This window comes from Nycticebus coucang, chromosome 12 (genome assembly GCF_027406575.1).
Source record: "Nycticebus coucang isolate mNycCou1 chromosome 12, mNycCou1.pri, whole genome shotgun sequence".
Taxonomy (NCBI): domain Eukaryota; kingdom Metazoa; phylum Chordata; class Mammalia; order Primates; family Lorisidae; genus Nycticebus; species Nycticebus coucang.
Genome location: NC_069791.1, coordinates 36,404,081 through 36,427,762, shown reverse-complemented (window position 1 = coordinate 36,427,762; position 23,682 = coordinate 36,404,081). Strand labels below are relative to the sequence as shown.

The 23,682-nt window shown below is 38.2% G+C and overlaps 1 protein-coding gene across 3 annotated transcripts in view; it reads right to left on the bottom strand.

Annotated features, from left to right (window-relative positions):
• SOX5 (SRY-box transcription factor 5) overlaps nucleotides 1-23,682 on the bottom strand; it is a 439,900-nt gene that overhangs the window by 201,994 nt on the left and 214,224 nt on the right. For all 3 annotated transcript variants that reach the window (XM_053556184.1, XM_053556185.1, XM_053556186.1), the window contains 2 exons: nucleotides 15,300-15,472; nucleotides 9,265-9,333 (listed from right to left, as the gene is read on the bottom strand). In XM_053556184.1, the coding sequence (XP_053412159.1) occupies nucleotides 9,265-9,333; nucleotides 15,300-15,472 (242 nt within the window). The remainder of the gene's footprint in view (nucleotides 1-9,264; nucleotides 9,334-15,299; nucleotides 15,473-23,682) is intronic.

Below are 23,682 nucleotides of genomic sequence, written 5' to 3'. Positions count from 1 at the left end.
ACGGTTTTGAGTGTGGTTATAGCACAACTGTATTTAAAGTATCACTCCAGCAGCTAGGGGAAAAAATCCACTTAGAAGGGCAATAGAAGTATGGTGATCCATTTTGTTAGAAGCTTACTGCAGTAGTTTAAATGAGCAATCATGGTGACTTTAGACCAGAATGGCATTGGGAGAAGTGATCAATTAACAGATTTTGAAGATAAAACCAATGTTCATGGATTAGTTGTAAGGTGTGAGGGAATGAGAAAATTCAGGATGACTCCTAGGTTTTGGGCCACAGAAAATAGGCAAATGGTACCATATTCAGAGACGGAGACTTTGGGAAGTTTGGGGAAGTTTAGGAAATTCAAATTTAGGGATGCATTTAAATAGGCTGAGGAAGCACTGGGGTATTTAACTCTGAAGTTCAGGCTGGAGAGATAAATTCTGGAATATTGCTTTCCACATGGTATACAAAGCTAGTAGAAATGAAACCATTTAGGAAGTAAGTGTAGATAAAACAGTTGGATGATGGAGTATTATAGTAATTCCACCTTTTTTTTTTTTTTTTTTTTTTGAGACAGAGTCTCACTTTATGGCCCTCAGTAGAGTGCCGTGGCGTCACACAGCTCACAGCAACCTCCAACTCCTGAGCTTAAGCGATTCCTTTGCCTCAGCCTCCCGAGTAGCTGGGACTACAGGTGCCCACCATAACGCCTGGCTATTTTTTTGTTGCTGTTTGGGGGGGGCCCGGTTTGAACCCGCCACCCTCGGTATATGGGGCCGGTGCCTTTCCGACTGAGCCACAGGCGCCACCCCCAGTAATTCCACCTTTTAAGGATGGGAATACCCATCCTGAGTCTACCCAGTGAGAATGAGAATGAGGCATAGAATTTTAAAAAGAAAAGCAAATTGTGGCTTTCTGGATCTTATAAGAAAGTGGGGGTGATCAATTTTTATCAAATGCTGCTATGAGCTCTAATATGATAAAGATGGAGAATTTACCACTTCTAGAATATTCTTAGAAAAATTCTTAGAATATTCTTAGAAGAAGCAATTCCAGTTTTTCTTTTTGCTTCTCCTTCAAGGGAAAACCAGAGATCATCCTTGTGTCATAATGTGTCATAAATGTGTCCTTAACTACTGCTTTCTGGGCCAATCACAGTGATCCCAGAATGGCCATATTAACAATTTGTGAAAAAGCAGCTGCTCTAGACACATGGCAGATTTGGATAATAAATGTGTCATAATGTGTCCTTAACTACTATTTATCTTTCCTTTCCCATTTTATTCACTTGTCTTTCTTTTCCAAAGAAAAATAGAGTGAAGTACATATATACATAAAATAAAAAGTCAACTAGTACCTCATTGTAAGTTACACAAAAATTTACCAGCAAAGACTCAAAAGAGTAGAAGTAAGTACTTTGTCTAAGGCAGCGGTTCTCAACCTGTGGGTCGCGACCTCTTCGGACTGTATTAAAGGGCATTAGGAAGGTTGAGAACCACTGGTCTAAGGAAATGAAGCAAATTTGCCATATTTTAGGGATGACCGGGACTATATGCATTGAATCACAAGATCATTTTAATTGTGCTCTCATAGAATAACTCATTTATGTGACCACTCCGCTAATTTCACTGGCATTTATTTAATTTTTTTCTACCTATTTGTTATCTCTCTTCCAAGACAGGAGATACAGATTCTTTCTAAACATTGTATGAGTACTCTCAGCTATCACATTCATTTTACCACACTAATATGTAAATTAAGGTGAAATTTAAAAAGTGATTCATTTTAGTGCAACATATCGACTTCTGGCTTAAAATTCCCCAAATCCTTCTGTTGTTGACTTGCTTTGTTTTATTTCCCACTACTTGATAATTACATTCCTAGGGTCTTCACTTTGTACAAAGTAGACCCTATTTTGTTAACAGACTGCAGAACCTCAGTGAAAAACAGAGTTCAACTTTGTCCACAGGTAATTTTCTTTGGGAAAGGTTGAAAAGTCACAGGAGAAAAACTTCTGTCAGACTGCTTTCTGGGCCAATCACAGTGATCCCAGAATGGCCATATTAACAATTTGTGAAAAAGCAGCTGCTCTAGACACATGGCAGATTTGGATAAAATGTTCCCGAGATGCTAAAGCCCACTGGTTCTATGGCTCTGTAATTTCAGTTTACATGCAGATCTCTCTTCTTTACACTATAGCAACAGGAACCAGAGACTAAATAATTACGCAAATAGATTAAGTGAACCCAGGATTCACTCCAGAAATCACACTGCAAAGACTGGATAAGGAAGAAACACAGAAATGGCACAGAAATGAGAAAACAGGAAAAGAAAATCAATGAGGAAATTTGACATTCCAAAGTACAAATAAAAGAAAAGAAGGAAAAAAAAAAGAATTTTCTTCCTTTAAATGCTTTTTTAAAATGATTTTATTGAGAAACCCAAATCAGGATGAATTTCCAAACCAGGATTAAACTTTGACTCTCGTGTTATTCCCATCACTTCAATATAGTCATCAACTTACAAATAGCACAGACTTTGTTATTCCAACTAGGGTCTCAGTAAGAATATAGAAAACTTCAAGATATCAAGGTCATAGACTAGTTAAAAATCCTATATGAATGTAACCTGTTATATTTAATAAATTCATCAAAACACAGGAGGCAGAGGGCTAGGAAGCACATATCGAGGAAAGGGGTATTTCAGAGATTTTATTTCTTCATGAGTATTTGGAGCAATTTATGGAGATAAGAAGACCAATCACATGAGGGGGAAGAATAAGAAAAAGGCATCTGTAAACCTAAAGCAAGCCCACAGCTATACCAGATAGGAATATCCTACTACATTACCCAGGAAACAATATGTGCATTTATATTTAAACATAAATGCTATTATTGATTTTCAGTTTTTAGGAAAAAATAAAAATTATATGTTTAATATTTAAACATATATTAAATTCAGAGTAAACATACAGATAACAGAAATTGGCAGTTCAGAGTGAGATAGAAAAGATGCCATCCTCACCTGACAAGTGTCAAGAGACACTATTTATACTTGATTGAAAAAGAAAAGGGCTGTAAGTACAGTTTAAAAGCATCCACTACCAGCATTTAAATCACACCTGACTGTATCCTGAGGTGAAGGAGTAGCTAGGAGAGGATATCAGAGTGGCAGTCTGTGAGCTCGGTAAATCACCATGTTTCCAGGTTAACCACATTTAAAGTTGATAAATCAGAAGCAGTACTATACTATAATTATATCTTTGATATAGAGGTATATCCTGGGAAGCATGTTAGAAAATAAAACCTTCATGGATTTAAAGTTGTTCTTCCTGAATAGAGCATTAGGGGGCAGTGTAGAGGACTGGGCTCGGGATGGCTGCTTTGATCTCTTTCCAGTACTCTTTTACCCATGGATGTGTGACAGCAATAAAAATGAAATGGTACATGTCTATTAATCTGTCTGCATCTCTGTCAACAGAAACAGGTTTGCCTTGACCGAGAAATAAGATGAATGACTGGAATTCTACCATTTGATAATTGCCAGGAGACCTATTTAAAACAACATCAACAACAGAAGAACACAAAAAATTTTAGAGTGATGCCTTCTGAGTGAAAGCACAGGGGCAGTCCTCACGTAACTGACCCGTTAGGGCAGGCCACCTTCTCCAATGGGAGTTCTGCTTCCAGAAAATACAAGGCAGAGGATAAAGACCCCTGTAAAGTTACTTCTTTGTATCTTCTTATTTCTTCCTCTGCTGATCTACCTGACTGCCCAGAAACCATATCCTGTCCATTGATGGCACATTTTATTTCACGCAGCAAAACACCAGTCAGCACTCAAGGAGTTAAGGCATTTCCTTCTCAGGGTGAAACGCTACCTTAATTGCCTGGTGTTTATTCTTGGCATTTCCAGTCTCCCAAAGGGACAAGGTTACTTTGTAATCTCTTTGTGCTCCTATAGGTGTGGGGGGTCTTGTTGAGGGGGATAAAGTGCTTCCAACTTACCACACTCAGGGAAAGAAATCATAAATCAGCGGGTCAGCTAGGTATGTACTATTATTTCACCTTTAACGTTATTATGTTTTCAATACAATATTTCAATGGATTTCTTTCTGCATAATAATTTATCAAGAATTACCAAAACTCTAATGAGCTCAGAGAACTTTGGCTCCCATAAAATGAAACCTTTATCACAAATTGGTGGAGCCCATGACTGCAACTTAATCATTCAATTGTACATAAGTCAAGTTGGGATTTTTACTTTGTGGAAATAAGTTCCCAGGGAAAGAAAACTCATTTTGTAACTTTGGGCCATTAAGCCTTAAATGGTAGAATATTGGTGAAATAAAAATGAGCTGGGCCAAATCTCAGGTAACTTGGAATCCAGCCATCGTTCCACAAGTCACATAGATGACATTCAGAAAATCTTCTAACCCTACCTGGTTTCAGTTTGCAGATGCCAAAATGAGAGATGGGTCTAAATGAAAGCTTTCTAAAAACCCCTTGTCATCGTAAAATCATATGAATTTAAGACACTGAACTCAGAGTTTTCAGTGACTACTGTCCAGTGGAGTGTGGATTACATTCTTTTTTCTAGAAATTCTCCCCTTGCTAGAAACATTCATTATACTGCTCAACAGAAATACATAAAGAACACATCTTCCTCTCTCATTTCGTAGGCAAACATTTTTAACATTGTATACTTATACATTTGTAACATTGTATGAGGATGCCAGTAATCCTCGCGGTAACCTGATTTGAGCTAGGTATTACAGTTTCCCTTTCATAGGCAGGAATAATGCAACTCTGAGAGAGTAAGCAATTTCTCCATGACCACACAGCAGACATCGGGTATGAAGATACAGAGATGGAATTCAAGAATGTCTGATTCCATTTAGTAAGTTTCATGGAGAATATAAATGTCTTAACCCAATAACTAAGAAAATGCCTGGAAGGCTATGTTAACCAGTTTGATGGAAGTATTTCAAACTGTATATAAAACCAGTGCATGGTGCCCCATGATTGTATTACTGTACACAGCTATGATTTAATAAAAAAAAAGTCTGATTCCAGAACCATGCTCTCAACATTTTCTTAAAAAATATTCAATGCAAGTAACATTATGTACCGTACAGATAAATATCCTCTTATTCCACCTAAAGAATCAAGTTCCTTTCCTATCTAAGATCAAATGCAAGCTGCTCAACTAAGAATACAAGGGTATGGAATTATTTCCTTTGCTCTCTCCTTAGCTCCAGACAGGATCAGTGACCCAAAGCTATGACGAGCCCTACACATGCTTTCAGCATGAATCAGAAACAATGAGATAGGGTTATTAAATACCCAAGAGAACACAATGAACAATAGCGAGGAAAGTTAATCAGAGAGGGAAACGCAGTAAATCTCTTATTAAAGTTCAAACACTGATCCCTCAGTATGGGAAGCGTGATAAATATGCAGTCGAAAAGGAGTACAATACCTTTAAATCTGCCCTTAAAAATCTCTTAATTGGATTTCATTCGAGGGCACACTGTTGGATCAACCCTGTTAGTTGTGGACAAGAACCTTAAATTCCATTAAACATTATTGAGAAAAAGGTAAGAAACTTAGGACTAGGGTAAGCGTCTCACGTGCCTAACTGCAGTTACAAAAATGCTCTCCCATCAGAAGCTGCAACTTTATTGGCCAATCCTAAAAAGCTCCAACAGTAATGAAAACTTGGGTATCCAGGAATATGCAATTTTTTAAATAATGGATTTTGAGTAGACGTCACTAAATCACTTACTGTAAAAGGTTTTACTGTGAGTGAATCAGGTCAAGATGAACCACTGGCCTAGGATCATTGTTGGAAACACAGATTACCTAGTTATCAATATTAGAAACAGATTGATGTTACATAGAAAAGAAATTTAGGAAATACAATTGCTAAAAGATGAGCATTGTACAATACTTAAGAGAAAAAAGTTTTCCCTCTCAAAAAAAAAAATCTAGAAAGATATTGGACTCTGAAATATTTATTGATTTCACCTCACGTATTAATATATATCAGAGGTTAGCTAGATATAGTAACTGAAAATACAAAAATGTTCTATCTTTTAAGGTCAATAAACAACAATATTGGGGGAAAATACTGTCAAATAGCAGAAAAAGAAAACTGAAACTGCTTAGTGTTCTCAAAATTGAGCCTCATGAACAAGTAGATGTATTTCTTGAGGGAAGATGGATGTTTCTGGTATTGTGATACGACTTTCCTTTGTAAGGTGAACTGATTTATGATGCTGCAAAGAATAATAGAAAACTTTCTTAATTCTTCTTTTAATCGAATGACTTATGTGAATAAACTTGGCAGAAGACCATAACCCTACAAAGTACTTTATAAGGAAGAAATGTGGATGGAGTTTTCAGTCTGACTAAAATTATGTAATTTTTGAGCTAAGGTTGCTTTTTAAAGAAACATACACAGTTCATAAGGAACTGATACTAATTGATTAAATAAAACTGATTTACTTGCAAATTTTTATGGCATTTTCTCTTTGAATAAATTGAGTAAAAGCTACCACCATTCTATTCATGTAGGATTAAGAAAAATAGGAATTAAGAGGCCAAGAGAAATTTAAAACAATCTGTGTCATCAGAATGTGTGAATGTGCAGCCACACAAACATATGAACTTATTTATACTTTTTAAATTGAATAATATATATATTTCAAATTGAATAAAAATGTATAAATTACATCTTTATTTATACATTTTCCTTTAGAGAGATTTCACCAAAAGAATGAGGAAAATGTTTGAGAATATTATCCTTCCTATCATTTGACATATCCCACGAGTGTTAAAATTTGTACCACTGTAACTCTTAATCTATCAATCTAAACCACCTAGCAGATCTAACCGTACTGTGTGCCTTTATTAACATTTGGATGAAATTGGTGTCTTTTGTATTTAAAATTCAAACAAAAATTTTAAAGGCAGCTTAAATTGAGGACAATATAGTCCATTATCCCATACACGCAGCAGCTGGGATGAACTGTTTATAAAGTCTGGAAGAACAACAATGATACAAAACATCTAAGAAAATGCAATCAGGATGAGTAATGTAAATTGGTATGTTTATTTCTAAAAAAATGTTAAGGTTTCAGATTCAAGAAAGAAAAGATCAAAATATAGAGTATTTTCAAACTCAATTAAAATTTAGTCTATAATAAATTCTCCTGTGAACATTACATAAAACGATTATATACGCATTTTTGATTAAAATTCATTTTGTGTTTGTTATAAATTTGATTTGCCTTCCATGTTAGCGGATTCTATTTTTACTCTTCTTCAGTTTTGCTCTGTGCTTCCTGGGAAGAAGAGGTAGTGGGAAGAAAAAGAAGAAAAGGGAAGATAAAAAATATTCTCAAAATAAATATGGTAAGAATTTATGTGGGGAAAAATGGCTCTGTTCTACATTTTTAATTTCCTATTTCTGCAGATGAGACTACATCAGTGCTTCCCATAATTGTTTGAACAGTTTCTCAGGAGACGAAATGAAATTCAAATATATTGTGCGTTTCATAACTATTAAGTGTTTGTAAGGCTTTCCCAAATTAACAATTCACAAAATATATTTTAGAACTATGCTTTTAGTTAATGAATGTGCTAGAAGCTGTGAAAATGAATTCCTTTCAGATTGTCAGTCCTGCTCGGTACTTATTACACTTGTTGCCTGAAATGTTCCCTGCTCCCTAGACTTTTTAAAAACATAGTAATAGCTTGATGGGTTTGGACTCTGTCAGTTTCATTTACCTGCACTAACCCTGGAAAGAGGACAAATATACACATATTGTCACATTGCTGCTTAGTGAATTATATCTTATTTATAATGAGAAATGGCCATAACAATTTTAATACATTATGCTTTCCCTATTAAAAACAACATTAAATGCCTAAAAAGATATTTGAAATCCACGTGCTCTGCCTGAACAACATAAAGTCCAATGAAGAGATTTACACTATTAAAATTAATAACCACACTCCAGATATAAACAGATAAAAAAACACGTTAGAAACGTGTTGATTATATTTACAGTTAAGGAAGGCAAAGATCCCTGGTTGAAACATCTCACTGAAGTCGCACTATCGCCCTGCAGCTGTCACCAGCTCACAAAAATCCCATGTAGATAGAACAAGAAAGGTTGGATGCTGATTGGCCTGTTAAATCCAGGGTAAAGAAATTAAGTGTGCCTGATCCAAGTAGATGAAATGAGGGAGAATTTGTTGGCAAAGAACTTAAACTATGATCGATACCAGAATGAAATGGTTCTGACACATTTTTGCTTTTGTCATTTATAATATGTATTTTCACCTAATAAAATATTGAGTTCACAAGACATAACTTCAAGAGAATGATCAAATTCTCCCCAGATTAGCTAACTGCAAACCTAATGGTTACCTCCAGATGGATGATGGTACACAGGATGGATTCACACATAGATCCACAAGTTGAGTTTCTTGATTAGCATAGCAGGTAGGTTTTGAGCACTTACCAGGTGCTCTGAAACTAGCCTAAAGCTCTTTAACTCATAATTTCATTTCATTCTCAAAATACAGTGAAATAAGCCTATTTCATGAAGTAGATTTTCATAAAGAGAAAGGAAGCATTTTGTCAGAATTCATGCCACTAGCAAATGGTAGAGTAAGACATCGATGACAACTTATTTTTTCCATTTGTTGCTAACATAGCTGTTTCCTTCTTTCTCATATTTGTTCTACTTATCATTGTAAATTTCTGTGTATCTAACAAAAATGTGGAGGTTGTGGAGCCTTCAAACTTGTTTTCTCTAAGCAATACCACAGTGAAACCAGCTTGAACGCCTCATCGCCACCTTCCCTAAGTTCTGCCTTTGTCACACATGGCTCTTGGGCATACGGTATAAAATTCAGTCTGGCTGTCTCTAACTGAAACCCTGTTACACCTTTCTGCTTTTTGTGTCCTCTGCCTTCCTTGTGAAGAAGACTTGCAGGCACGTTTTTTAAAAAGTAGAAGGAAAATGAAACATGCCTCGGCTATAATTTCTTCTCAGAGTAACATGAAAGTTATCCTTCACTTGTTTAGATTGAAGCTCCTTGGCACAGTAGGGCCTGTGATAGGGCTCAGGTGGCACGGAGGTGACACGTCCCGAATGAGACTGAAAGTACTTCTCATTTGGTGGGGCATTTCAGGCCATGTAAGAATAAGAAACAGAATCTAATGGTTTTAATCAGAAGTACATTGAAATGATGGTTTCTGACCTGGATCTGTTGCTGGAGCAAATTGATCTTGTGTTGCTGCTGCAGGAGCTGCTGCTGTTGTCTTGCGATCTGGAGAGAAATTGCACATCAAACCTTTAGAAGTGTGTTTTAGTCACGGGGGGAGAAATCATCCCTGTTCTGTTTCTGAAAGTTTGACTTGACACTGATGAAGATGATGAACATGGATGCGCCTGTGCCCCTAAATTATCAGCACTCCCTCCTTCAGTAGGTTGCATGAGGTAGTGTTCAGGAGCCAGGGATGCTCCCATTAGCCTAAAACGAGTGAATGAAGCTTAAGATACCGCGACAGTGAAATTTCCCAGAAAGAAATGTTAGTGTTTCAAAATCCCTCTTCCTGGTGATAGATTAAGAAGACATCGTCTCTGACCTTTTCAGCCCTTTTCTAAACCAGCAAGCATGTTGCCTAAACCCGGGGGTGGTTGTGACTTAAGAATTCAGAGTAACACCGAGTATTGTGAGATACTATAGCCCGTAATTTAGGAGGTTTATTTATTTATTTTTTTGGTATTTTCTGATTTTTTTTTTTAGAAAACGCTGCTCTCATTTCTGCCTTCCACAAACCACTCATCACTGACTGTTCAACATGTTCCGTCCCGGCTTCTGCTTCCCTCTCACAATTAAAATGACTCCTGAGAAGGTCACCAATAACTTCCCTTTCTAATTCTGAAGTGTTTTTCAGTCCTCACATTTGACCTCTCATCAGAATTCAACACTCAAACGTTTTCCCTTGATCTTGAACTTCTTCCCTTGGCTTCTATGACATCACACTTTCCTGGGTTTGTTCCTACCTCTCACAGCTATTTTTTTCTCAGCCATTTTCAATGTCGCTGTCCAGCTATTGAGTATTACTTCTCTCAGGCTCAATTTTAGAAGCTATTCCTTTTCCCCTGTACTTACTCTCACATGTATGCCAAGTGCTTCTAACTCGTTGCTCTAGCTCCACCCCCTCTATCCATTTATTCAACAGTATTCAAATTCAACAGGTTCAAACCTAAATTGGAGATCTGGCCCTGTGGACATCTTAGGTATTATTGTTTACCCCAGAGAACAGCACAAATCACTCCCTGTTATTTGCACTCGTACACGTAACACCTTCTACTTCTTAATACTATGCTCCATGCTGATTTATATTTATTTGGGTTTTTTCCTTTTAACTAACTTTTTTTTTTTTTTGAAACAGAGTCTCACTATGTCACCCTGGATACAGTGCTGTGGCATCACAGCTCACAGCAACCTCAAACTCTTTGGACTTAAGCGATTCTCTTGCCTCAGCCTCCCACGTAGCTAGGACAATAGGCGCCCACCATGAGGCCCAGCTATCTTTTGTTACAGTTGTCATTGTTGTTTAGCTGGCAAGGGCCAGGTTTGAACCCGCCAGCCTTAGCGTATGTGGCTGGCGCTACATGTAACCATTGTGCTATGGCACGGAGCCTACTAACCTCTTTTTGGGTCCTAGGGTAAAGTCCATAAATTCATTGAGGGTAGGGACCCTCCCGGTGTATGTGGCTGGTGCCCTACCCAGGGAGCTCCGGGTGCTGCCTGTTTTATGTTTTGAAGAGATGGGGTATATTGAACTCCTGGACTAAGGTGATCCACATTGGCCTTCCAAAATGCTGGGATTGTAAGTGTGAACCACTGTACGTGGACTATAATACATTTTTAAATTTCTTTATGGACACTGGTAAAATTATAATTACTTTAATATTTTCATTTTTTCTTTGGTATAAAAAACTTTTTTTTTTTCAAGGAAAGGAGATGGTAGAAAAAGGATATTACTCTTTTCCTTAAGTCTGGTTGCTTCCTACCTCATATCAATATTTCACTTGATATTTAAATCTATTAAATAGAACTTTAAGACTATATCAAGAACGTGGCCACTTCATATCCTTGCACTGTTCTTTTTTTTTTTTCCTGACAGGGGCCGGCTTTGAACCCGCCACCTCTGATATATGGGGCCGATGCCCTACTCCTTTAAGCCACAGCGCCGCCCACCTTGCACTGTTGTAGGCCACTGCATCTCTTGCCTGGACTGTGGCAATAGTCTCCTATTTGCTCGTTGTACTTTTGCCTTTGCTCCCTCGAGTCTGTTACAGACCAACATCAGAGAGATCCTTTTAAAATGCAATTGTATTGTGTTCTTCATCTTTTCCAAATCCTTCTGTCTTACTCAGAGTTAAAGCCAGTATCCACGTAACACCTGTGAGGCTCTGCCTATATGATATGGCCTCCTGCTACCTCTCCAATCTCATCTCCTCCCTCGGTCCCCCTTGTCACTCCACTCCTGCCCCACTGCAGTCCCAAATGCCTTTTGAACATATCAAAATGCTCCTTCCTCTCAAAGGATGCTCCTGCCTCTGGGCTTTTGCACTTGTTTTCCCTTCTGTCTGGAACACTCTGGCTAGACAGCCCCATGGATCACTCTGTCATCTCCTATAAGTCTCTGCTCAAATGTGGTACCAGTCAACGAAGACTTCCCTGAGCCTCCATTTTAAGAGAGCCTGTCCCTGTACCTGGGACCCTTATCTCTAATTTATGCTTTAATTGACAACACAATACTTATCAACGTATACCATGGTTTACTGGTTTCCCATCTATCTGTCTCCACTAGAGTTCAATTCATGACAGATGTTTGCCTGCTTCACTCCCCTACTGTACCCCCAGTCCTTAGAACAGAACCTGGCATCAAACTGGTGCTTAATGGACATTTATTGAATAGACAAATGTGGGATGGAGCTCAGGGTCTGGTAGAAAGGCTGGTGAGTGAACGGACCCAGCAGCATCTGTAAGGGCTGTAATAGGAGTGGTGAGTGCCCAGTGTAGGGCTGTCCTATGCTGAGTAGGGAGAGGTGGGAGGAGTGTCACAAAGGAGTTCTCAGGAGAAGAGGAACCTGACCTGACTCTTAAGGAGTAAGTAAAAATGTCCATTGTGAAGAGATCTGTGACCACAGAGTGGGGACCGTGCCTGCCAGCTTGGTATGCTGGAGGGCAGCGGGGAGAGCCAAACGGGGCTAGAAACCTGACCCGTGCAAGTCACCCAGGCTCTTCTCTCAGGCGGTGGGAGGCAGCATTTTGGGACATCTTACCATCGCAGCAGAGAGATTCTGGAAGAACCTAAAGGTTTCTAAAATTCTAAGGAGAATGTCATAGGTCTTGAGAAAGTAGTAGAATCAAAAGATTCTAGAATACCTTCATGATATTCAGGGATGGGCTTGAATGTGAAAAAGAAAAGAACCTCTTCATCAATGATTGCTTAAATTTTTCAGGACAGGTGGGTGCCTTCAGACTCACCAAAATAAGTCAAGATGCTTGAAAAAGAAATATCCCCATCTAGGCTACATTTTTCAGAGGCTCCTAGGATTCTCCAGAATCCTAAAGGATGGAGCATTAAAGAACAAAAAGAGAGAGGTGCTTTTTATTCCAGTCCAGCAAACATTCTGAATTGCTTTATCCTAAAGGTAAAGCAAGAGGAATATGGGCCATCAGCAGTAATAGGCCACATGTATCTTTAAGGAAAATGATGAGGCAGTTCATTAAAAATGAAAATAATTGTCTTTCAAGCAGAGATGAACCACCAAGCAGAAACATACAATGGAAATAAGGTGGGGGGGGGGCACTCCTCAAACATAATCTGAGTATCTCTTCATCTTTTTCAAGTCTGCTAGTTTATATTTTGAAAGCTTTCTAGAAGGTTTTTTAGGAATATATAGACACACAGATACCCTTGATTTCACAGTAGCTATCCACTACTTGACATGGGCAGCAAGTGCCTGGCATGGTGGCTCACGCCTGTAATCCCAGTGGCTTCTGGAGGCTGAGGCAGGATGCTCACAGCCTGAATGTGAGGTTGCAGTGAGCTATGATGCCATTGCACTCTGCTCAAGGCATAGGGTGAGACTCTTTCTCAAAAAAAAAAGCAGAAAAATAAAAAATAAGCAAGAATAATAAAAGAAATGTCAAGCAAGGCCAGGTGCAGTGGCTCACACCTGTAATCCTAGCACTCTGGGAGGCTGAGGGGGTGGATTGCTTGAGCTAATGAGTTCAAGACCAGCCTCAGAAAGAGTGAGAGCCTGTCTGTAAAAAATAGCCAAGAATTGTGGCATGTGTCTGTAGATCTAGGTACTTGGTAGGCTGAGGCAAGAGGATCACTTGAGTCCAAGAGTTTGAGGTTTCTGTGAGCTATGATGCCATAGCACTCTAATGAGGGTGACAAAGTGAAACTCTGTCCCAATAAAAGAAAAAGAAATGGTGAGTGGACTGTGCTGCTAACATGGATAGTTAAGGGATTTAGCTGTAAAAAGAGGCATCTTCTCCTGAAATTCTCTATCGTACCTTCCCTTTACTGTCAACTTCTTTAAGGAGTCATTCATGGCATTGCCTCATTTCTCTACTGCAGGCAATCAGTTCCTCATCGTCTAATTTCTACTATTAAAACTTCCTGGAAGCCTCAGCCTTCAAGGCCAGTAACGAGAATCTACATGACTAATCTTGTACCTTCTATTTAATACAAGAATGACCACTTTTCTATAGCCTTCAACACTGTCACCTCTTCTTCAAATCTCCGTCTTTTCCTATTTCCTATGACCCTGAACTCTTGCCCCCTCCCCCCCACGATGTATCTGATTCTTTCTGGATATATTCATTTTTCTTTCTCTGCCAGCTATATACCAGTATCTCCCAAGGATCAGTCCTTACTTCCTCTCCTCTTTTTCGTGATATTACCACTGAGTTAAGGCCTTTAAGTGGAACTTCATGCCATACCTCAGCATGAAATACTCGGGCCCAGATATTCACACGGCTGCCTCTTCTGTGCCATTTAGATCTGAGCTCAACTGTCATCACAGCTTTGGAATCTCTCAATCTAAGAAGCACCGCCTCTTCAGACCAATCAATACGTATCATGGTACTCTTCCTGCATTTCTGCAAGTTACTCATTGCTATTTTTAATTTATCTGTTCCTTTTAAAATTATTTCTCTTTCCACGAGAATTTAGGGGCTTGGTCTCTCAGGTTAATTGACACAGCCACAGCACCTGGCCCATAAGAAGCACTCAGTTACTGTTTGTTGAATAAATGAATGAATGTTATCTACTCCAGTGTTTTAAACTACCATCTCTAACAGGCGGCGCCTGTGGCCCAAAGGAGTAGGGTGCCGGCCCATATACCGGAGGTGGTGGGTTCAATCCCAGCCCTGGCCAAAGACTGAAAAACAACAACAACAACAACAACAAAAAACTACCATCTCTAAGTAAACAAACTAGAAAAATTTAGCTCTGCCCTCTCTTCCAAACTGTGGATTGGCATTTGTACCTGTTTCCCACATTTCTCCAAATGGACAACCTAACAGGTCTAATTAAACGTAACTAAAAAACAAAAACAAAAACCCTCTTTTCCAAATGTTCCCTCCTCCTGCCGTTCCGTATTTGGAGGGATGCCATTCTTGTTTTTCCTGATACTGAGACACAACAATTTTCCTCTCCTTTATGCCCACCCCAAAAATGTACACAACCCCCTAACTCTTCTGCCCGTTTATTCTTTTCTTTTATCTTCTCTTTGTCTGTGAGTGTGACCCTGCCTAATTTAGATTCTCACTGTTTTTAATTTACATTATTATCATAGCCTCCTGACTGAACTTACCCTCCCCAGTTGGAAGTTCCCTTTACTCCTGGAGTCCCACCTAGTCTTGAAAGCATATGTCTAAAAATTTCAGCTCTCTAATGAATTCTTTCATCATGTTGCTTATTAGAAATGTCCTCTTGACTCCCCGTGGTTCTTTTTTTTGGTATTTCTCACATGATCTGTCAAAATTCACCTTGTTTATAATGACTTCTAGGCTTCTTACCATCAAAGTGGTTAATAAGCACCTTCAGATGTGCTTGTCTGTGTTGGCTTTGGTCTTTGCCATTTTATATACTTAATTAGGGTAGAAAGGCAGACCCACCCACCTTCGTGTGCCTGGGACAGTGACCAAAGCGAGGATGTCTGAAGGATTTGATGGCATCTCTCGTTCTCACTCACCTGTTCCTGCTGCTGCTTGGCCAGCTCCATTTGCTGGCGCTGTTTCTCAATCTGGGACGCAGCTAGTTTCTTCTGCTCATCGTGGGCAGCCAACAGCTGCTCTCGCAGACTGGTCAGCTGATTGATCATACCCATGAGTTGCCTCTCTTTCTCAGCTAGGCTCTCGGGAGTCCCTGAAAATATGGCAAGAAAACAGACAGGAGAAATGAGAAGAGAGTGACTTTTCAATGGCAATGGCTCTGTTGTATTATGAACTAGTCCAAATGCAAGGTTCAACACATATAAAAACATTGCCTTCTTTCTTTTAGATTTTGACTCAACCATAGAAAGTGATGGCTATTTACCTATGATAAAATACCAGAAGGAAGCTGGCCCTGGGGCACAGCAGACCGCAGACTGTACTTCAGGACAAAATACCAGAATGAACGAATATTTCAAATGTTTTGCGTTTGTGAAGAGTAATAATCTATAGCTTTTTCTCTTTTATTTTACAAGTGAACAAAAAGTTAACTTGTAAACTGTGTGCTGAGCATCTACTATTTTTATTCTATGCTGGGGCCTACTGGAAATAAAAAGATGTCTAAAACAGTTCTTGGCATTAAATACAGTAGTTTTTTGACTAATTAAAGAGTAAGCCAAAGATATAAAAAATGTATAGCCACAAATATTAAGATACAAAAGCATTAGTATTAGTGATATGATTCTCTTTTCCCTCACAAAGAATCTTAAAGAACTGAAGAATCTTAAGACAAAAGAGGGGATAAATCTACTTAGCCAATCAAGTTCTAGACTATATCCCCGCATGCCACTCAGAGTTGATCTTCGAAATTAAATAGAGGTAACTAAGCAAATATTCAAGTCTGAAAATACAAATGTAAAAATATGCAATCATGAAATAATTAAGACTGGTTGGCAAATTAACATTACATTATGGCCACCTAAGATCAGACAAAAAACTGAGATTTAGAGAACTTATGGTTATATTTTAAAAGAAATAGTATGGGTTGGGCATGGTGGCTCATGCCCATAATTCTAGCACTTTGGGAGGCTGAGACGGGCAGATTGCTTGAGCTTAGGAGTTCTGAGGCCAGCCTGAGCAAGAGTGAGACTCTGTCTCTCCAAAAAAATAGAAAAAATTAGCCGGGTACTGTTGTAGGCATCTGTATCCTCAGCTACTCAGGGAGCTGAGGCAATGAGGATTGCTTGAGCCCAAAGAGTTTGAGGTTGCTGTGAGTTATGATGACGCCACTGCACTCTACTTAGGGCCACAGAGTGAGATTCTGTCTCAAAAAATACATCAATAAATGAATAAAATAAATAGCATGGTCAAGATATTTAAAACATGCCAAAGAATCTCCTTAGATTAAAATATTTATTTGACCTAAGGGAAATGTGTACTGTTCACTAAAACAGAAACAATATCACTTTCATTATCTTTAAAAACTCAACAAGATGGACAAGACTCCTGTAGTAAAGTACCAACAGGAAAGAACACCCTCGTTAATTACAATTTTCACTTCAAACGTAAGATGCAATGCACTATTTTAATAACCCATTTGCCACCTGTATACATAACTAGACGGATGGCTCTGTTAGAACTCAGTCACCCTTCTCAACCCCACTGCATGTCTCCCACCAATTTATGCTAAAAAAGTAGGTGTTTTTTTGTTGTTTTTTTAGGAGATAGTAGCTAGAGTTAGTGGCTTATAATTTTCATGTGCCCATTTTGAATAGAAAGTTTTGAATGTATTTTACATATAGACTAGAGAACAAACCTCCAAAAAAGAAATTCTATGTGAACATAAGGCAAGAACCATTCCTTACACTCTTTCTCATTACTAAACCTAGACTTATTCAGGGAAAATGATCAAGTGCACGTTGCTAATAATTTATGACACCTCAGATATTTGGAATCTATCAAAGAGAAGATTTACTCTAAGAATAATAACTGCATGGCTATTGTACCCTAATATTAAGTAATCTAAATATATCTTAATGAAAATATTCATAGGATAACAAGATGAGCATCTCCCTTCTGCACTGTTAGTGGAGAAATAGATCACTATTACACATCCAGGAATACAGACACAAAACATCATGTCTTGTAATGCTCAGAACCTTCATGGACTAATTCCATCCACTTCTAGAAATCTAGCCCAAGAAAACCATAAGAATTGTAGGTAAATATTAATAATTGCTTCAAATGAAATACCAGATATTATCCAAATATCACATGGGAAAAACCAAATAATGATGGAACACGCATATAGTAGAGATTTTGTAGCCGTTCTTTCTTCTTGAAGAACGTTCAATGGTACGGGATGTTTATGACATAAATCAAGGTATGAAAGTTGCAAAGAAATGGAACACTCATCTACTTACCTCAATGCATGCATGTGTTTATATTTATAGAAAAAAAGAGACTAAAAGCAAATTTACCTACATAATAATAATTTCTATTTCTAAGTGATGATTTTATAAGTCATTTTCAATTTTTATTCTAGTTTATAAGTCATTTCCTATTTTATTGTATTAGGAAAAATTTTCCACAATTAGTATTATTAGCATAATTATTTACATACTCAGAAAAAAAGTATTTTACCTCAATAGTTAGAGTTATACCATATTTTGTCAAGTATAATATGCTCCCATGTATAATGTGCATCCACATTTTGGGCCAAACTTTCAGGGAAAAAAAGTCTTTAGAGTTAATCTTTAATTCAAATTTCCATTTGTTTATAAAGCTTGTTTTTTTATATTATAAAGACATTTTAGCATTATTTTTTAACAATAAATTTTAGGTACGATAACAAATTTATAATTGCACATCACAGAAGGACAAGAGCTCTTCACTGTCAATATCAGAAGTATCATCTTCTTCAATTTCTACAGTACTGGTGTCTTCTGAAGCGTTGTTTTCCTCATCCCAGTAAATTTCATTGTCCTCAGTTCTATCCATTGCATTGCCGATGCAGCATTTTTAAAAAAGATTTCAACCACTTTCCTCTTGATACTCTTCCAAGATCTTAGGAACCAATTACAAACCTGGGTGATGGACGCTTCCTTGATTCTACCTGCAGGCGTTAAATCATGACCAGCTGACTGCATCCAGGATGTCTACTCTTTCTTCATTAGCTTATTAAAGGGCTTGTTGACGGACACATCAAGAGACTGCAGTTGGCTGGTTAGCCCATCAGGTGTCCCAGCACGTTGGGTTTCCAAGTCCACTGTGGTTGCTTTTGCACTTTGTGTAACAGGGCTTTGAAGTGATCAAAAATAACCAAAGCCGTTTTTTTAAGTAATCCTCCTCCCTGGCCTTCATGACCAGACAGATTTTCATGCCCCATCTTCATTCATCCATCTTTTCTCATGCATGAGAACCCTAACTCCACTTGGAATCTTTTCTTTTGGAAATTTTTTTGCTTTAAAGATAATAATAACTGGTAGCTTTTTCCATCTGCAAAACAGCCAGAACAACAGTGCAATGTGTTTTCTCACGTCCACTAGTACAAAGGCCACAGTCTTTGCTCCTTTGACGTCCACAGTCCTGTTGGATGGCACATCACATGGGAGTGGGACCTCACCCATGTGGGTGATTTGGGACAGTCTTTGAAGACTGCTAAGAATGAAATCCCAAAACATGATTTTCATAGGCTCCTGGAAGTTTGGGGGCAAATTTTGTTTGTATCCTCATGCTCAAACCTTCTTCTCTCTTCATAAAGTTAAAGTACCATTTAGGTGTCCCTGAGAAATCATCAGTGTTTCCTTGTCGTGCAATTCTTTTACCCTCTCCTTGTACCATCTTTGTTGAAACAGAGATGTCAGTTGGTTGCTGCTCTAGAGTCCTGGTCTTCACTTCCTACTTCACCTCTGGCCCCTTTGGAGGTTCCCCTCACATTGCTTTCCTCTATCTTGGTGTGTGAAGAAGCTTTTCTTCCCATTGCCTTCACAATCTGATGACATTCTCTGAGAGAGGAGGTACAGAGTGTCTCTCTGCAGCCCTGTTGCTGTGCTCTTCAGCGTATTTTAACTGCTAGCTTAAACTCACAGTGTACAAAACCCTTTTGATATTTTCCAAGGGATTTTCCTGTAAATGTTGTTAAAAATATCAAGCTAGATAACTAGTTCCCACCTAAAGTGTACAACAAGAAATACATGGCTCTTCCTAGGCCACAAATGCTTTTGTTACAAGTCCAACGAAACCAATATTTTGCATATAGATATCAGTATTGCCTTCTAGAGTTACACTTTTAATGCATAATAACAACAAAGGAATTAAAAACATGTACATAGATATGGAATTAGTACTAGCCGTGTATAATGTGAACCCTTATTTTTCTCTCCAAAAATTTGGGCAAAAAGTATGCACACTACATGGCAAAATACAGTAATTTCAAATGGCGTGGCGTTATCCATTTTAATAACTGATACAATGCCGATTGGCGTAAAGGAACACAGTCATGCCTTGGTATAGGCAGGAGATTGGTTCAGGGCCTCATATCTCCATGTATACCCAGTCAATACATACTGACATCACATCGTCTGCTCCGTGGAACCCAAATAAATAAAACCCTCCATACATGTGAGTTTGCATCCTGTGACTACAGTATCTTTGGGCTGTGTCTGGTTGAAAAAATTGCACCTATAAGTAGACTTGCACAGTTCAAAATCATGTCGTTTGTGGTTCAAGGGTCAACTGTGTATTATTTGCTGAGGAATATTAACAAATATCATTTGGCATTCAGTACATGAAAGGTTAATGATTCTTTTGTCCTCTTTTCAAAGACATAAATCTGATTTCTTTGAAATGTAAAACAAAATTTTAATTTTATAGTCCACAGTCAATTCAGACTTTTTAAACCTTTATTGTTTTGACCCTTCCTTAGCTCATCTCTGCTTCTCAGTTTCAATGACTCCTCTTCTGCCACCCCCAATGTTCGTGTTCTTCCCAGGCCCATTCTTTCCTTACCTTTTTCTGGCCTTAAAATAGCTTGCATACTTCAACTCTTAGTCTTTATATATCTCAACAAATCTAAGAGGTACACTTTGTATTATATATTTTAACCTTTCTGAGTTTTTAAATAAAATAGAATCAATGAAACAGTAAGAAACATTCAAGACTGTTTAAGCCAAGACTGGCCTTAGCCCTGGTAATCCATTTCTAGGTACAGAAAGGGTATTTATTTATTTAAGAGACAGGGTCCAGGCTGGAATGCAGTGGTGTGATCATAGAGCTCACGACAGCTTCAAAGACTTGCAGAGGTCCTCAAACTTTTTAAACAGGGGGCCAGTTCATTGTCCCTCAGACTGTTGGAGGGCCGGACTATAGTTTAAAAAAAAAACTATGAACAAATTCCTATGCACACTGCACATAATCTTATTTTGAAGTAAAAAAACAAAACAGGAACAAATACAATTACACCACCTCATGTGGCCCGCGGGCCGCAGTTTGAGGACCCTTGGTCTTGGGCTTCAAGAATTCCTCCCACCTCAGCCTCCTGAGTAGCTGGTACTAAGGGCATGTGGCACCAGCCCGGATAACTTTACTTTTTTAAAGAGTCTCACTACATTGCCGTCGGTAGAGTGCTATAGCGTCACAGTTCACAGCAACCTCATATTCTTAGGCTTAAGTGATTCTCTTGCCTAAGCCTCCCAAGTAGCTAGGGCTACAGGTGCCTGCCAGAACACCTGGCTGTTTTTTTGTTGCAGTTGTCATTGTTGTTTAGCAGGCCCGGGCCAGTTGGAACCCACTAGCCCTGATATATGTGGCTGGCACCCTATCCACTGAGCTATGGGGTGCCAAGTCACCAGATAACTTTTTTGCCTCAGCCTTCCAAAGAGCTGGGATTATAGGTGCAAGCTGCCATATTCCCCATATACACCTTGAGTGTTCATCTCAGTTATAAAATTCATATCCATAAAGTGGAACTCATTATTTTCCTATAATTTTCAAAGTACTGTCCCAATCAACAGTGAAAGGTACAAATATTAATATCTTCAATTCTCTTCTCAACTATTTATCTCTGTATTGATTATATCAGAAATAATGGTAATTCTTCTTTAAAATAACTTTGTTGTGTTTTCCTTTAATATCAATTGGCTAAGTTATTTATTCAGTATCATGTTCACAAATAAATTATAAAAACAAATAGTAAAAGATCTCTTCCCAACACTATCCCTTCAAAAGTAACCACTATTATTATTGTTTTTGTTCATCCTACCCTTAGGAAAGCAGATTTAAAGATATACCAGAATAGTTCTATATTAGTTTTCCTATTGTAACAAAGTACCACAGACTGGATGGTTTATTGTCTCACAGTCTGCAAGTCTAAGATTAAGTTGTCAAAAGATGAGTTCCTTCTATGGACCCTGAGAGAAGGCTACATTCTAGGCATTGCTCCTTGGCTTGTGTATGGCTGACTTCTCCACGTGGCTTCACATCGTCTCTCTCGGTAGACGTCTACGTCCAAATTTCCTCATCCGATCCTCTTGGATTAGGGTCCAGCATAAATGCCCTTACTTTAATGACCTCTGTAAGACCCTTTCTCCAAGTAGGCTGACATTCTAAAGTTCTAGGTATCAAAACTTCAATGTAAAGGCAAGTACCTGGTAGATAAAGGCTAGTTAGTTAAACGTCTTACGCAGTTTCCTCTGCTGCCTTATCCAGGCTTCTAAGCTCTAACATCGCCTTCTGTGGTTAACCTTTGTCAATCCTGGCAGAGAAGGGAAGAGTGGGAAACTTTGTCTCTGTACATCTGCGTCCTGCTCTTAGGGAAACAGGGCAGGCACTGAGAACTTCTTCTCAGATGCCTTTAGCTCAAGATAATCCTTATGCCAATGTGGCACGTTTTGAAGTGACATTCTGTTCTCCTATAATCTTCTATCTATATATGATCTACCATAGTATCTATGTTTTTTCTTTGCATAAATGAATGGATGGATGGAGAAATAAACATGAGTAGCAAAAGGGATGGAAGCCAGTATCCTACTACATTTTTAAGAGTAGTTATCTTTGTGAGATGATACGTTTGGTGTTTTCCAAGTTATCCTTTACTTAATTACGTTTTCCCGCTTATCAAAAAGAACTCTTGAAGGAATTTCATTAATCTTCCTAAGTATATATGTCTCTTATGGAGACAATACAAATCTACTACTTGTCTACTTAGAACCCTTCAAGGAATAGGCATAGATGAAACAGACTTTGTCTGATGTGGATTCCCAATTCCACACAGGGCTTTCTCTACTTCATTCTGCAGGACCAAATGAAAGCTATGTAAACTCTAGGACTCTGTACACATATGAGAATTTGTGTACTATAATTACATTTATTATTTCCCAAGTTCTCTTCCTAATACATGAGTCAGGTCACTTTCACTGTCAAAAATTGTTCTGCCTAATGAATAAAATTCAATTTGCTAGTCTTACTCAAGGTCTTCCAAAACCTGGTTCCAAAGTGTATCTCCAAGTTCATGTCCCATCACCATACTACCCCGGCCTCATCTGATGACTTGCCATTTGCTCTGTATACATGCAATGCCCAGCCTTCGGATCTGTGCTCAAACTGTACCCTTTGATTGAAAGGCTGTTTTTCCATCCCTCTTGTCAAAATCCTTTGACACCGACTCAAATTCTACCTTCCCTGGCTATGAAGATATGACCAGTGATGAAAATCAGCCTGTAAAATTGAAGGTTTTTCGTATGTTCAAGTGCTTAAGCATGATGATTTTTGTTATCAAATCAATCAAAAATCAAATTATATAATTATTCATTGGCCTTCTAATTAGAATTTGCTGTGATCAAGTCATTTCACCTAGCAGAGATTCACTCCACTCCACCACAATTTACCACCCCTAGGGAGACTCAAACTTCTTTTCCTTTGTCTTGTTCATGGGAAAAAAAAAACAAAAAACAAAAAAGTGTATTCTTTTTTGTGAAAGACACTCGATGAGCTAGAATTCAAAGCCATATCTTTGAGAATTGCTCTTTCCCTGGGTATTTCCCACACATGGGTGAAATATACATGCTAATGAACATCTTTTTTCCCTCTTGTTCTGTCTTTGTTACAGGGGTCCATTTCAACCCAGAAAGAGTAGAGGAGAAAATTATTTTTTCCTCCCCTATAAGGTAGATCAGACAAACACAGTTTCTTACCTTATGGGGTAAACCTTAGGGGCTTATGGTTTAGTTTATTCTTACACAAAGTTATATTTATGTGATAATCACATTTGTCTTTTTTTTAATTAACATTTCAATCATTACATCATGTGTATTTGCTGTGCCATAGAGATATGCTATTTTGCATATTATTTTACTTCATGTGTGTATCATATATTTTCATCTCATTAGATATATATATGGCTCCTGAGTTTTCTGTATTATAAAC